This window comes from Priapulus caudatus, unplaced genomic scaffold (genome assembly GCF_000485595.1).
Source record: "Priapulus caudatus unplaced genomic scaffold, Priapulus_caudatus-5.0.1 Scaffold80, whole genome shotgun sequence".
Taxonomy (NCBI): Eukaryota; Metazoa; Priapulida; class Priapulimorpha; order Priapulimorphida; family Priapulidae; genus Priapulus; species Priapulus caudatus.
Genome location: NW_014577141.1, coordinates 308054 through 321868, shown reverse-complemented (window position 1 = coordinate 321868; position 13815 = coordinate 308054). Strand labels below are relative to the sequence as shown.

Genomic DNA, 13815 nt, shown 5'->3' with positions numbered 1-13815 from the left:
GACATAGACCCTATGAGCTCTAGTACTATAGCCCGCGTACATTGACTGCCGCAGGGCTATAGCACATTGTCAGCTGGAAATAGCATCAACACCGGTTCCCAAAGTTCCCACGAAAAATCGCTTTACAAAACGCAAAATGATCGGGCTTTTTAATACTTATCTATGTACGTGGACATCTCACCTATCATTTTGAAGGCTTTACACCATGTATTTATCCCTTTATTCCACAAAGTAAGCACCACTGGCATTTCATTTTCAAACGATATGGCGTGTGCACGCGTGACGTCATCGGATATGTACGCAAAACACATGGCAGCTATGGGGCATGTATATACAATACCGGTGACGTCACGCGTGCGCTCGCCACATCGTTTGAAAATGAATTACCAGTAGTACTTACTTTGTGGAATAAAAGGATAAATACATGGTGTAAAGTTGTGTAAAGTGTTCAAAAAGATAGGTGAGATGTCCACGTACATAGATAAGTGTTAAAAAGCCCGATCATTTTGCGTTTTGTAAAGCGATTTTTCGTGGGAACTTTGAGAACCGGTGTTGATGCTATTTCCAGCTGACAATGTGCTATAGCCCTGTGGCAGTCAATGTACGCGGGCTCTAGTACTAGAGCTACGCCGGAACGTACCCTGGTACTATCTAATATGCTGGACCGTACCTCGCCTACTCCACTAACAGGTCTAGGGGAGTCGCCTACGCCTACTCCCTAACCCTAACTATATCAAATAGTTACCAGGGTATGTTCCGGTATACCGGATCGTACCCAGGGTACGTTCCGGCAGTACCCTGGGGGACATAGACCCTATGAGCTCTAGTAACTATAGCCCGCGTACGGTTGCTGCCAGCGGCAACCGTACGCGGGCTATAGTTACTAGAGCTAAACAACACCAATATAATAATTAATATCCCTGAGCTCATGTCTTTTTCTCACTATATAGGTACTACTACACTAGTAGTAGTAAGTACTACTAGTACTACTACTACTACTACTAGTACTAGTACTACTACTAGTACTAGTACTAGTACTACTACTACTACTACTAGTACTACTACTACTACTATTACTATTGCTGCTACTACTATAACAAAATATGGTTAGACTAGTAATGCTACTCTGTTGAGTAACGTTATTGTATCTAGACATTACTGTGTATATTAATTATTATAAGAGACTGTAGGATATAGGCTGCAGCTTAATCTTGGTGTCAAATAAAAAAAAGTTGCTGTGAAAATTTGTTATTGACATACAATTGTATGACATACATTTGTTATTGACATACATGTGAAAATTTGTTATTGACATATTGACTATTGTATAGTCTTATCGTGTAGTGTCACATTGCATGTGGATAAATTTCTACATTCCAGATAAGTTTGATGGATCGCGGCCGACACTAACACTGAAGCAGGATTCGGTGGTCAGCCCTGCTGATACGTCCGGCAGCAATGAGGCCACGAGAGCTGAGAACTGGCCAATAACTCAACCTGCACCTATGGAACTTGAAGAATCAGGTGAAGGCTGGATCATTTTTAGAATCTGGTCACACTCCCTCAAGTACTAACGAAGTTGGAGTCTCATTAGATCGTTCGCCCCTTGTTTGACACCAACCTTGTCTTTGCTGACAATCGAGGGTGGACACCGCCAATGTATTTTGCATCCTTAGTTTTTGTTTCGCATTCGGAATCATTGGATGTGGGTCCACCAAGTGTTCCTCTAATTACGCACAAGGGATTCGCAGGCTCAACACTTAATACTGGTCCAATGTCTGCAGCTTTGGCATTATTAGCTGATGATTCTTGGACTGTAAATGTCATAGCAACAAGCTAATTTTGTTTCCATTGTGGTGGAGATATTATGTTATCTTTGAACCTCTAAAACTTGCATGGTGTGAATGAATGGTCTCCATAATATTGTAGCTGTTTATAAGTTGTAGATCATTCATTCTGAATATATTCCAGATTCAGTATAATATTAGGAACGATTTTTATGGATTGCTTTTTTCCTTCAGAGAAAAAAGCGAGCCCATGCCTACAGACAGGTTCAGGACTGAAGAATCTGATAGCTAGCTCTATTATCTTCTCTGCTGGAATTACAATAGCTCTCATTGTACAAATAAGTGTTGGAACTACACAGGTGTGTGGGATTTTATGTGTACCACTTTTGATGTCTCAAATTAAAGTCTTTTTCTTTGTGATATCTGTATTTTTCCATGCGCTTCACGTGAATATGTCTAACACTGTTAACAGCTATTGTGTATGCATTGTTGCGGGGATGCGTGCTTAGAAAATATACCTAGTTTAATCGATCGAGAGTATAACTATATTGCTCTGTTTGCTCATCAATTTGCTACTAATTTTGTATTAATGTCTGTCCAGATTGACCCCCATGGTGCTGTGATATCAGATGTACCGCTGTGTTCTGGAATTGGCAAAGACATCCTACAGCAGGGTGGAACTGCTGTCGAGGCAGCTATAACTACTGTTCTATGTGTTGGACTAGTCAATCCTCATAGTACTGGTCTGGGCGGGTTAGTACCACTCAGCATTACATAGGCATGTAATGACGATTCAAACATGCCTCTGTAGCAACTTAATAATTGGAATTCTGTATGAAAGCTAAGAAAGGTAATTGAATGATATGTAGCCATACACTTGCATTGTCCAAACAGTATTCTTGATGGGATGTGAATGCTTAGCTATAATAGTCTGTTAGTGATTTATGTAGTGTGTCCGTAATGAACTCGCGTGGAAAAAAGGTGTTCCATGTTATAATCATTGTACATTTCTTTAGGGGAGGATTCATGTTGATTAGAGATTTTAAGCGCAACAAAGTTTCTGTGATAGACTTTCGTGAGGTAGCACCGAAGAAAATCACAGAATATCTTGGAGGAACAAATGCTAGTCATGAAGATCTTCCAGTAAGATGTTCATATATTTATTCTTTATTAGTAAGAGTATTAAGCAAAAGTTTTATGACAAATAAATGAACCACTAGTAATGACAATATTGTACCCTTATATTCTCATGGGTTTAAAGCAATTATAAGTTGAGGTAATTTGATATAACGGATAAAAAATATATTGCATAGCATACTGAAACTTTTTAAATAATTATGATGTATTTTAATCTTGTAGTTTTTTTTAGCAAAATTAGCCTGCATGTGGAATGTTAGGAGGTACTCAATGAAATATTATATATAGCAATTAAATAATATTATTTATTATAAATAATAATAATGTGATTTAGACTTATGTAGACTTTTCTTGATGTTGTTCTGGCAGGTTGGAGGTATTGTAGGCATACCTGGAATGCTTAAAGGGATGGCCACTGCTCATGAACAATACAAAAAGTGAGTATAGCTAAAATATTCAAGAACTAATCTATTCTGTGTTCTCATACATAGGAATAGGGTCTCTTAACTTAAAACACTCTACCCAATTCTGTGCTTAGCTAGATTTGCAATTACAGTTTTCCCTCATGATGCAAGGTGTATTTATTTTAGTGGCTTGACCATGATGCAGTCATCATTCTTTGAACGCATTACATGTTCTTTGCAGGTTGTCTTGGGAGAAGCTGTTCACACCAGTGATACACTTAGCAGAGCAGGGCTTCGACTTAACAGCCGATCTCGGTGAGCATTGAGAGACAGTTGTGCATGTGTGACAGCTTGTCACCACTAGTAGTCTGAAGTTGTTTGACTAAACTCTATGTGTCAGCATCGTGGTAATTTGCATTGGCTCGTCAACGATGTTTACGCAAATACAAAGTCCATCCGCGTCATTGAAAAATCTTTACATCTTCAGAGAAAGCGCTGAAGAAATTTACGTATGGCGAACTGTCTGCGTTCGGCAACATGTCACTCTACTACACGTACAATGGGAAGTGGAAGACAGCTGGTGACCTTGTGACACGGGTGGATCTTGCCTCGTCGCTGCGGGTCATCGCAAGCCAAGGGTCTGATAGTTTCTATGAAGGCGGGATTGCAAATAGCATTGTGAGAGCGGTAAGTGTTTCGATCGTATCCCGTTGTTCCTCAGTAACAAAGGAGATGAACTCGTATCTTGTCCAATAATAGCCCAACACGTCTAAGGATATATGCATGATTTATACAACCTGTAAGCTACTATGATTGCTCTTCATTTAATTAATAATAAACTACAGCTAGGAAACTTTAGTGGATAACTGGAAATGACTCTCTAATCACTCGGAATAAGGAGATTAGATGTTGATGTAGTTTTCTGCTCATAGGTGTCTGCAGCAGGTGGTGTGATGTCTAGAAACGATCTTAAAACATATGATGCGATAGAGAGGTTACCGCTGTCATTAAACATCTCAGGTAACAAAATTTTTAAGCTATCCCTGTAACTGTCCTTTTTATATTCATGCCTGCTCCTGCATATCAAGTTATCCTTCAATAAATTCATTGCAAAAATACCGATGCTTAACTTTGTCCTTACCGCCAAGAGCTAATAATACCTAGAGTTTACAATGGGAAAACGGGGAAATAGTGCTATTTTACGACAATATTATTCTACTTTGTCTGCTAGTCTAGAGTAAGTTCATGGTATTGTGTTAAGCAGCGTTCTTTGTTCTCTAAAACAAGACCAACCGCTTGTCTGTACGATACTCCTAGGCCGAGATATTGGATCGTAATCATGCCTCCCACACTGGCCTCCCGATGCCGTGATACCGCATATTCCCGAACCTTTGTGCGCTTAAAACGCTTTAAGAAAGTCGCTTCGTGAGAGTTCGTTTTTTTCTGCAATGGCTTTATGAATGAACGGCATTTTGGTTATCATCGTTGGCTTTCGGGGGGCATCACCTAGGCCCTTATCTTCATTTATCTTTCTTAGCACGGATAATGCTCGTAATGATGGAGCCGGCAATGTTTTCTAAATTAATTCTCTGCAACGCAGTTAAGTTACTACTTACTACATGTACTATGGTGTAGTAAGAGTACCAAATTTGGGCATGTGACATCAATTATCATTGTTCCAAGCGGCGAGGGAAAACGATAGCCAAAACCGCAAAACGCGCAAAGGTGCGGGAATAATGTGGATGCGAGGCGTCGTGAGGCCTGTGGGAGGCGAGGTTTACGCGCCAATATCTCAGCCTAGGAGTATCGTAGTGACAAGCGGTTGGTCTTGTTTTAGAGAGCAAAGAATGCTGCTTAATGCAATACCATAAAATCATTATAGACTCTCAGTCAAAGTAGAATAAAATTGCCGTAAAATAGCACTGTTTTCCCGTTGTACACTCTAGATATTATTAGCTGTTGTTACCACTTGTATAGTATATATACTATTACATAAGTATAAAATTGTTCGAGGATGTATGTAACTATTCAGTTATTCCAAGTGTTTTAATTTTGTATATAGGGAGCACAATTGGCACACAGATTAAGGCTATATCTTAATTTTCAAATGTGTTGAGTGCATCTGGTACTATGATAATAAGCAATCTCACAAAACTTTAGTGGTGAAAATTGCATTTACTTTGATAATGCGATGGCTTGGTGCTTTGGTGCTTGTTTGATGAAGTGTGTGAACTTGTAAACTTATATCGTATGTAATAAAATTATGTTGAAGCTGTCATAAGCCAAGTTAGTCCAGTTCCATATAGAATTGTTTTATCTTTTCGGTATATTACAACAAATATTTTGGTTATTTTGCAGGGTATAACATGCGTACTGTTGGGGCACCTGCATCCGGTGCAGTAGTCCTGTCTGCTCTTAACATCCTCGAGGGATTGGGTATCAAAGCTGACAATTTGAGGAGCAACTACACATACCATTGCATCATTGAAGTAAGCACAGCCATAAACAACATAGTGCTAGGCGTACACACGTGTTCTACTTTGCCTTGTCTGAATTTGACCATTTCATGAACATTTTCTTCATTTGTACGTAATAGACTGTTCTCGCTCGGCTGTGATTGGCTGGTATTTACTTCGTGAGTTCAACTCTAGATTCTTTCGAATAGACAGTCTATTTGTCAGAACATGTTTTAATGAGAACGTTACGTGTGAGACACATTAGTGTACTTGTTTAGTTTGTAGTTCGGATAGCATGTGAGTTTCACGATTTAAACTGCATTTTAATTTGCAGGCACTAAAATTCGCATTTGCACAGCAGTCTAGTCTAGGGGACCCAGACTTCCAACCACGTGTGGATAATATAACCAAACTAATGCTCGAGTGAGTTCGCGTCATTAGCCATTTCAAAATGTTCATCACGAGTTTATGTTACTGCTTGATGTGAAAACGTAATGAATGGTTCCGTGGTATAAGCATTGAATGCACATGCAATCGTGTGCATATCTAAATAGTGTTTCGTGACTGGGGAACTACTGATCGCGTTTATGTGTTGTCCACGACAGCAAGGAGGCAGCTGCTCTGCTCCGGAGCAAGATCAGCGTCGATTCGGTCATCGGTGACTATGAGCCATTCGTAGAAGGCAGCGAGAGGCAGGGAACTGCACACGTATCTGTCATAGACCAGGACGACGTCGTGGTGTCCGTGACAAGGTACCGATCAGCGTGAAATGCCCTCGCCAGCGGCATGAGGAAAACCGATCTGGAGCCACACTGCGTGGCGTGTCCAATTGATGTTAGCTCGCGGCTTCGGAAATATCTGTGGATATAGGTGTCTGTGGATTGTCTACTGATTGAACAGCATTAACTGATGTTAGCTCCCAGCTTCAGAAATATCTAGGTGTCTGAGGATTGTCGATTGATCGAATCGTGTTCATTATATTGTTTGATTTTGAACTGTTTGTGATTAATGAATATTCGTAATGGTTGCTTACGCATTTCCCCGTTTCAGTTCATTGGGGTCTCCTTTCGGATCTAAAATCATGACAAGCTCTGGTATTCTGCTGAATGATGCCATACTAGATTTTGATAGGAGTACACATAATCCGGTATGATCTAAAGGGTGTGGTACAAGAGTTGACTCTTTACCCCTCCCTTGCATTCCACAGTGTTCTTTTTTCAAATCTTATTTTCATAGTTCTTGTTAATGATTCTACATACCGAATTCACCGAAATCGTTGAGCATTGCTAACAAGGTTTGTAACAGATATATGAACAGATTTTCCAAGAGTTTAATAGTCTAATAAGTTTACTTGATTAATATAATGCTTTGTATTCTTGGCAGGAAAACCAGATGATGCCTGGTAAAAGACCTTTGTCCGATATGGCACCTCTCATCTTCCAAAAACTAGACAAACCATGTGGGCTTAGAGGAGCTAGCGGTGCCACGAAAGGAAGCCACATCATTAGCAGCCTCGTACAGGTGTGATTAGGCTACTCATGATTAGACATTGCATGCTTGCTCAAGGTGTTGCGTGTAAATAGCTTTAATGTTCTTGAATGTTTTTTCTGCGCTAGATGTCAAATTAGAAAATAATATAATCATCTATCATATGTTGTTAGAGATTTGGGAATTCAATACATAACACCATTAAAAAGCTTGGAAACTGTGTCCATCTCTGTTCGAACTGTGTTAGATCTTTGTTTCTTCCACGTCCTCAAAAATAGTAGCCATGCATACCTACAGTAGATAGATACAGATTAATATCTTGGGAGTGGCTGTATCTCTGCGATCGTGTAACTGTAACGACTGTAAACTTTGTGCAGGTAATGGTTAGTATCATTAGTGGGGGAAGCTCTGTGACTGACGCGATAGAGTCTCCTCGTCTCCACCCCGACGCACGCTCCAATAAAGTCTACATAGAAGGTAACCTTTACTACAATTTTTTTCTGATTGCAACTCGGAGTTCACCATTTACGTTTGATATACGTCACGTATCTGTGAATGCTTAAGATTTCCCACGCGTACATGCAATGAAAGCTAGCTAATCAAAGTTTGTCGATGCTGTTTTGCAGAGGATTTTCCGCGCAGTACAGTCGATGGGCTGAAAGCGAAGGGACACAACATAGAGAGTGTGCCGAAAGGAATCGGTGTTGTTAACGTCCTCGACAAAACTGAAGATATCATCGCAGGTCACGCCGACTCGCGGGGTACTGGTAAGATCGCGAAGTACTAATTTTCATGTGTGTAACCTGTGTACCACTGTCACACTGATAAGTATCCGTATGCCACCGCCTAACGTTGGTGATAGAGAGACAATACTTGGAGACTAGGTAATATTGTCAGAAGGGGAAATGTTGGTGATCACTGTCATGTTGACTTCACGTGATCGGGTTTGCCAAGTTATGGATGACCGAAAGGTCATTTGTTTTCGCAGTTGACTTGCAGGTGAAATGCTGGCTAACTACTGTTGTGACTGATGCTGTTATAGTTACGATGGACACTAGTGACTATGCATCAAGTCTTATAGTGGGCCTTGCTAACTAAGCGTCTATTGTAATAAAGATGGTGTTAATGTCGTGGATGTGCTGTCATGAAGTAATTATGGCTAGACTAAATATATATTTAGAGGGAAGAACTCGTGCCATTATTGCACATTTGATTAGGGGCATGTGTTATGTCAGTCGTAAATACCATTACGAATATCATGGTAAGCACATGTTTGTGCAGTTAGATCAAATGAAAAAAAGCAGTTTTAAATGTGAAGTTTACAATTGTCATATCAGATTCCCAGTAATCATGCCGTGTTGATTATTTATGCACTGATTCTCTCTTGGGTAAAATCATGACATCATTTGTTGAAAATTTTCCAGTTATGATCAAATTATGCATTTCCATTTAGAGAATCTCATCAAATCCATTAATATGATGTTAATATATTGTTGATCTAATACCTCAAGGTTATGTGGAGCTGGGACCTTGTGTGGGCATGCTGCTGCTATAGTTTCTATTTATGGTGAGAGAACTGAGGAAACTTTTTCCATTCCCCCAATAGTCTATAGTTTATTTACCTCTTACCTGTGATTAGCGATTACTACTGTATGTTTTTTTTTATTTCACAGATTTTTAATGTCAAATCATTCTCAAACTTCAGAATCTCTGAATTACCTACCGTGTTGTGATTTATGTAATGCTTCCAATCTTCTTGTTTTTTTGTTATTATCGTTGTTGATGATTGAATACATTCCAATGGACAGTGCATGTGACTTTTCGATTCTCAATCCCATCCATTATCTCGCGTATTGCTTAGTCAAGCACATCAATTCCATGCTAGTCTGTATGCTGCTGCTGCCAATGATATTATAAATATTCTAACTAGATGGCAGCTTCTTTTTGTTTGATGTTACAAGATATTTCTTGTGCCCTGTATTTTAGACCCTAATATAAATAAAGTTGTTCTTTTTATAGGCGAGCTCAGAAACAGACTAAAAATAATTGTGCCATGGGCTCTAATAGCGAATGTATTATTAGTTCCTGCAAAACAACAATACTTTTCTGTGTCGCAGTCACACTCAGATGTTTAATAATATGTGGGTATGAGAAATAATAGTGTGTGAATGATCACTGGCGTTTCTGTGAAAGAAGCTGAGAAAAAGTCTACTTGTTTTAATTAACAATCACTCAAAAATTCAAACAAGAAGAAATCAGTAGTCATTCTCACACCTTTCTTGCACACGTATCTTCTAATTCTTACAAACCTGACTATCACAGTAAGGCAAGAAATTGTTACGTTGCTTGCTTATAATACTTAACGTCAGTGCTAGATAGGGATGCAGTCGAGATTTTTCTTTGTAGCATTCCACAATTTACAAATGTAAGAGGTTTTTCAACCAAGGCAGTATGACTTTTATTACTGTTTTACAGAACATTATTTATTATGTTTAATTTTGTATTGTACCGTCTCGTAATATAATAAAAAGGCATGTTGTGCGTAAACAATGCATTCTAACGTGTTGTCCTTTATTTTCGTGGCTCAAATCCGTGCAAAATAACACGCAATTATGATGTCATCTGCATGTTTTATATTAATAAAATTGCATTCCACATTTTTATACCCAATTTGATTAAAATATACTAATATTAATGTTTTCAATGATAAAATGTCAAGAATAACAGAATTTCAATGCACAAATGCAAGTAGCAATTCTACAAATACAATCAAGTTTCTTGTGTAACTATATACATGTTTATTCATGACATTTTGCAATAACTTACATAACTATCTAAAAATAATTATCTGTACAGTCATGAAAAAATTAAGCAACTATGATCACAGTTTAATAATGCTCTCTTTCATCCGTGCATATAACAACAGCTATGCATCTTTAACTACCTGATTAACTCTCTTGCTATATGTGTATATTCACCTGCATGCAATTTCGTACTATTTACTTGTTAATTTAATAAAATGGCACCATCTTAGGAATATTAAGAAGCCTACTTTATTCCACAGCACTGTTTGTTACATTTTACCCTATATTCAAAAGAATTGTTAGTATTCAAGCATATTCATAAACATTAGCACACCGGTTTCTAACTGCTGGGGTCGCCATCATCAATAACCTTCACTCTTGCTATATTTGATTTCATGATCATGATAATACTAAATTGCAAGATCATAGCCTGCTGATAGCCTGTTATCATATATAACAACTAGTTATATAATAATTATGCTTTATGCTAGTTTTCATCATAGTTTGCTAAGAGCCTGCGATACTTTAGAATTGCTTTTTCTGTTCAGTTTGTGGCAGATGAATTCACCAACACCTATCAGCTTCTGTAGATCCACACCCTGGAAATAAATCACCAAAAAATTTACATGAAAAATATTAAATTTTATATCGTTTCTGGTTATTGAAAATAGGAACACTACATAAATAAATATAGTAAATAGTCCTAGTAATATATAGTAAAAACACTAACGGTAACTACAAACATCATTCCACTTGTCTTACACTCGAACTACACAATCTACCGTACTTACAACACCCTCACAGCTCTACGTAAAAAATTAGGATGAAAAAATGTCCAACATAACACACCAACAGAAGACAAACAAGACATAAAACCCATCAGGCAGTTGTAAGATCAATGGTTCGTGGAAGACAGTCTCGGTGTAACCCCCTTCACCATCACACCCGCAGCACCCCTCTCAGCAATCACCTACGGCAATCGGAATCACGACAGACGACTGTGAAATAATGGACTCGCAGCAGAGGTTGGGGATGCTCCGCTGGCTAAAGGGATACGAGACACGTCTTACCGTCTGTATCTTGAGCCCGTCCAGCATGTACACGACATCTTCTGTGGCCACGTTACCGCTAGCCCCGGGGGCATACGGACAGCCACCGAGTCCCGCCACCGACGAATCCACGACGGTAATGCCGCCCTAAACACACAGAGATAGAGTGGAAACAGGTATGTTAATTAGGTGTGTCGCCACCCGCATTTTGACCTTCACTTAACTGAAATGCACTTCAATTTAAGCTATCTCAAGACATCTGAGAATCAAGTCACTGACTGAGAGGTACACTGTGTATGACGGCCAACGCAGCTATAACATAATACATATGATAATGTATGCATTACGTGATTGTAATGTAAAGTACAATCAAAAGTAGAATCATAGTAGAATCATAGTAGAATCATAAGTAGAATCATAAGTTTGATACAGTCAATACGTAACATAAGCACACCAGAAGTACAATATACAATATAACTGTAATACAGTACGTAATGTACAGAGATGAGAATGGCGGCCCCGGACAAAATCTGTGAGATATATTTCTACTTACTGGTAGCATAGAGCAAAGCGCTACATTGTACACTGCAGGTGCAAAGAACTTTTTTGGGGGGTCTGGGAGTCCTCCTTCAGAAATTGTTTTTTAATTAGAGGCTTGCAGATGCATTTTGAGGCACAGAATTTTCGAAAACTAGCTTCTTCACGCAGTGCGCGAATGAATAGTACATTTGTCGATCGCGGGATGGCGGGGTCAGACGGTAAAAGAGCATCACTAGCCGCGGGACATTTTTCCAATGTCCGCGGGTGGCAGTACACCCTCCTACAGTTTTCTCAATGATTTGAACGATTTGGAAAATTGATAAATTTCGAAAGTGAAAAGCGCGGGGAACCGCGGGAAATTCTCATCTCTGAATATAACTCTAATACAGTACGTAACATAACTGTAATAGAGTAGGTAATGTAACTGTAATACAGTAGATAATGTAAGCGCGCACGCACCTCCAGTGCGACGAGGATGTTAACGAGGGCCTGTCCGTACGTGTCGTGGCAGTGCACGGCGATCGCATCGACAGGCACGCGCGCCGTGACGGCGTCCACCAGGCGGCGCATCTCTCCCGGCGTGCCGGCGCCGATCGTGTCGCCCAGCGAGATCTCGTAGCAACCCATGTCGTAGAGCTTCTCGACGACCTGCGGAGACAGAGGCGGTCGTCACGGCAACGGCGTTATCCGCGAGGCTTCGCGTGTTCGCCGGAAAACATGATGAGTGAAGAATTAACGATGCGACAGAGTAAACGATGAGTGAAGGACACGAGCGAAGAGAAGTTCGGACGCAGGGGAGAACGTTACGCGCAGAACTTTACCTTAGCAACAGACTGCGGCTCGATTTTTCCTTCGTACGGGCAACCAAGCACACATGACACATAGCTGAAATGGAAGTAGGAATCGGAATAAGAATATAGAAGAATATGGTTATGGAAGTGATTTACGGTGGTTGATCATGCCTTTGTTCAACGTGAATGCAAATACAATGATTATAAGAGATGTAACTTGTACCAACAAGTGCTGCAGAGCAACAGCGCTCAACTGATATATATATATATAATAGCATATATATATATATATATAATAGCGTCTCTATTATGGACTCTTGATATATAGGCCTATATTTATATATGTATAGCGTATAATATATACAGATATGACGTATATCGATTATACACTCGATCATGTACAGCTAGTATACACGTGATCCAACATGTATATATATGGCCTACAACTTCATTTTAATCGTATCAGAATCATTTCAATTTCAGTGTACGTGAACTGTAATGAAGACCTTGCATGAGGGGCCACCATGCAGTACCTTTATTCTTCTTCTCCTGTACTGCTGCAGTTGTTGCTACTGCTACTGTTAATTACTGCATGCACATACTACTACTCTACACGCACACACGCACGCACACATGCATGCACACGTACGCACATATCCATCAGAACCTGTGTAGCCAAGACAGCGTATAGGTCCAGAATACACATAGAGTGCTGATATTAATTTAATATATATTATTAATATTATATTATATATTATTTTTTGAATTTACATATATTAATTTATTATAAAAGAACGGGGTCTCTATACAGTTGCATGATAACGCCATGCATTTCTATGCATACGGTACTTTTTTCTGATTCATGATAACATTGCTGGAAAGGGGACGCTATATCCGCTAATGGAGCAATGGAGGGGTGGCTATATCCACCGAATCCACATCAGCCCTAAACCTGCTCTTTTGTGCCATTTGCCCATTGCCATTTGTTGGTATTGAACATCAACCTACCGCAACATCATCTGTCACTTGTGCGTATGTAGTACTTATTTGTGGGCTCGTACGGGAGCGCGTGCGTGTGTGCACTTGTGAGTGCGAGCATGCATGCGTGCGCATACGAGTGTGTGCGAGAAATTACCTGGACTGGTACGACAAGGACCGACTAATGTATTTTGCATATTTTTATTTGGTAATGAAATGCAATTAATCCTCTAGCTATTTACAAATAAACACTGTGTGTACAGGCGGACACACGACGGGCGCGCGCGCGCGGGGCGCGCACACACACACACACACGCGCGCACACACGCACACACACACACACGCACACACACACACACACACACACACACACACACACAC

The 13815-nt window shown here is 39.7% G+C and overlaps 2 protein-coding genes across 2 annotated transcripts in view; one reads left to right on the top strand and one right to left on the bottom strand.

Annotated features, from left to right (window-relative positions):
* Window positions 1-1380: 1380 nt before the first annotated feature.
* On the top strand, window positions 1381-9826 carry LOC106821636 (gamma-glutamyltranspeptidase 1-like; the record flags this gene model as incomplete). Its single annotated transcript, XM_014826526.1, is given in 15 exon segments — window positions 1381-1524; window positions 2022-2146; window positions 2389-2540; window positions 2804-2930; window positions 3294-3361; window positions 3570-3643; window positions 3816-4015; window positions 4261-4348; window positions 5687-5817; window positions 6119-6207; window positions 6390-6536; window positions 6835-6931; window positions 7168-7305; window positions 7650-7749; window positions 7899-9826. Coding segments are annotated over 15 exon segments (1841 nt in total), but the record flags the coding sequence as incomplete, so codon positions are not given.
* A 220-nt stretch (window positions 9827-10046) lies between these two features.
* The window catches only part of LOC106821637 (hydroxymethylglutaryl-CoA lyase, mitochondrial-like), a 13858-nt gene continuing 10089 nt past the window's right edge, over window positions 10047-13815 (bottom strand). The window contains exons 7-10 of the mRNA XM_014826527.1: window positions 12487-12550; window positions 12125-12313; window positions 11147-11272; window positions 10047-10675 (exon numbers count right to left, since the gene is read on the bottom strand). Of these exons, the coding sequence (XP_014682013.1) occupies window positions 10574-10675; window positions 11147-11272; window positions 12125-12313; window positions 12487-12550 (481 nt within the window). The 3' untranslated portion in view covers window positions 10047-10573. The remainder of the gene's footprint in view (window positions 10676-11146; window positions 11273-12124; window positions 12314-12486; window positions 12551-13815) is intronic.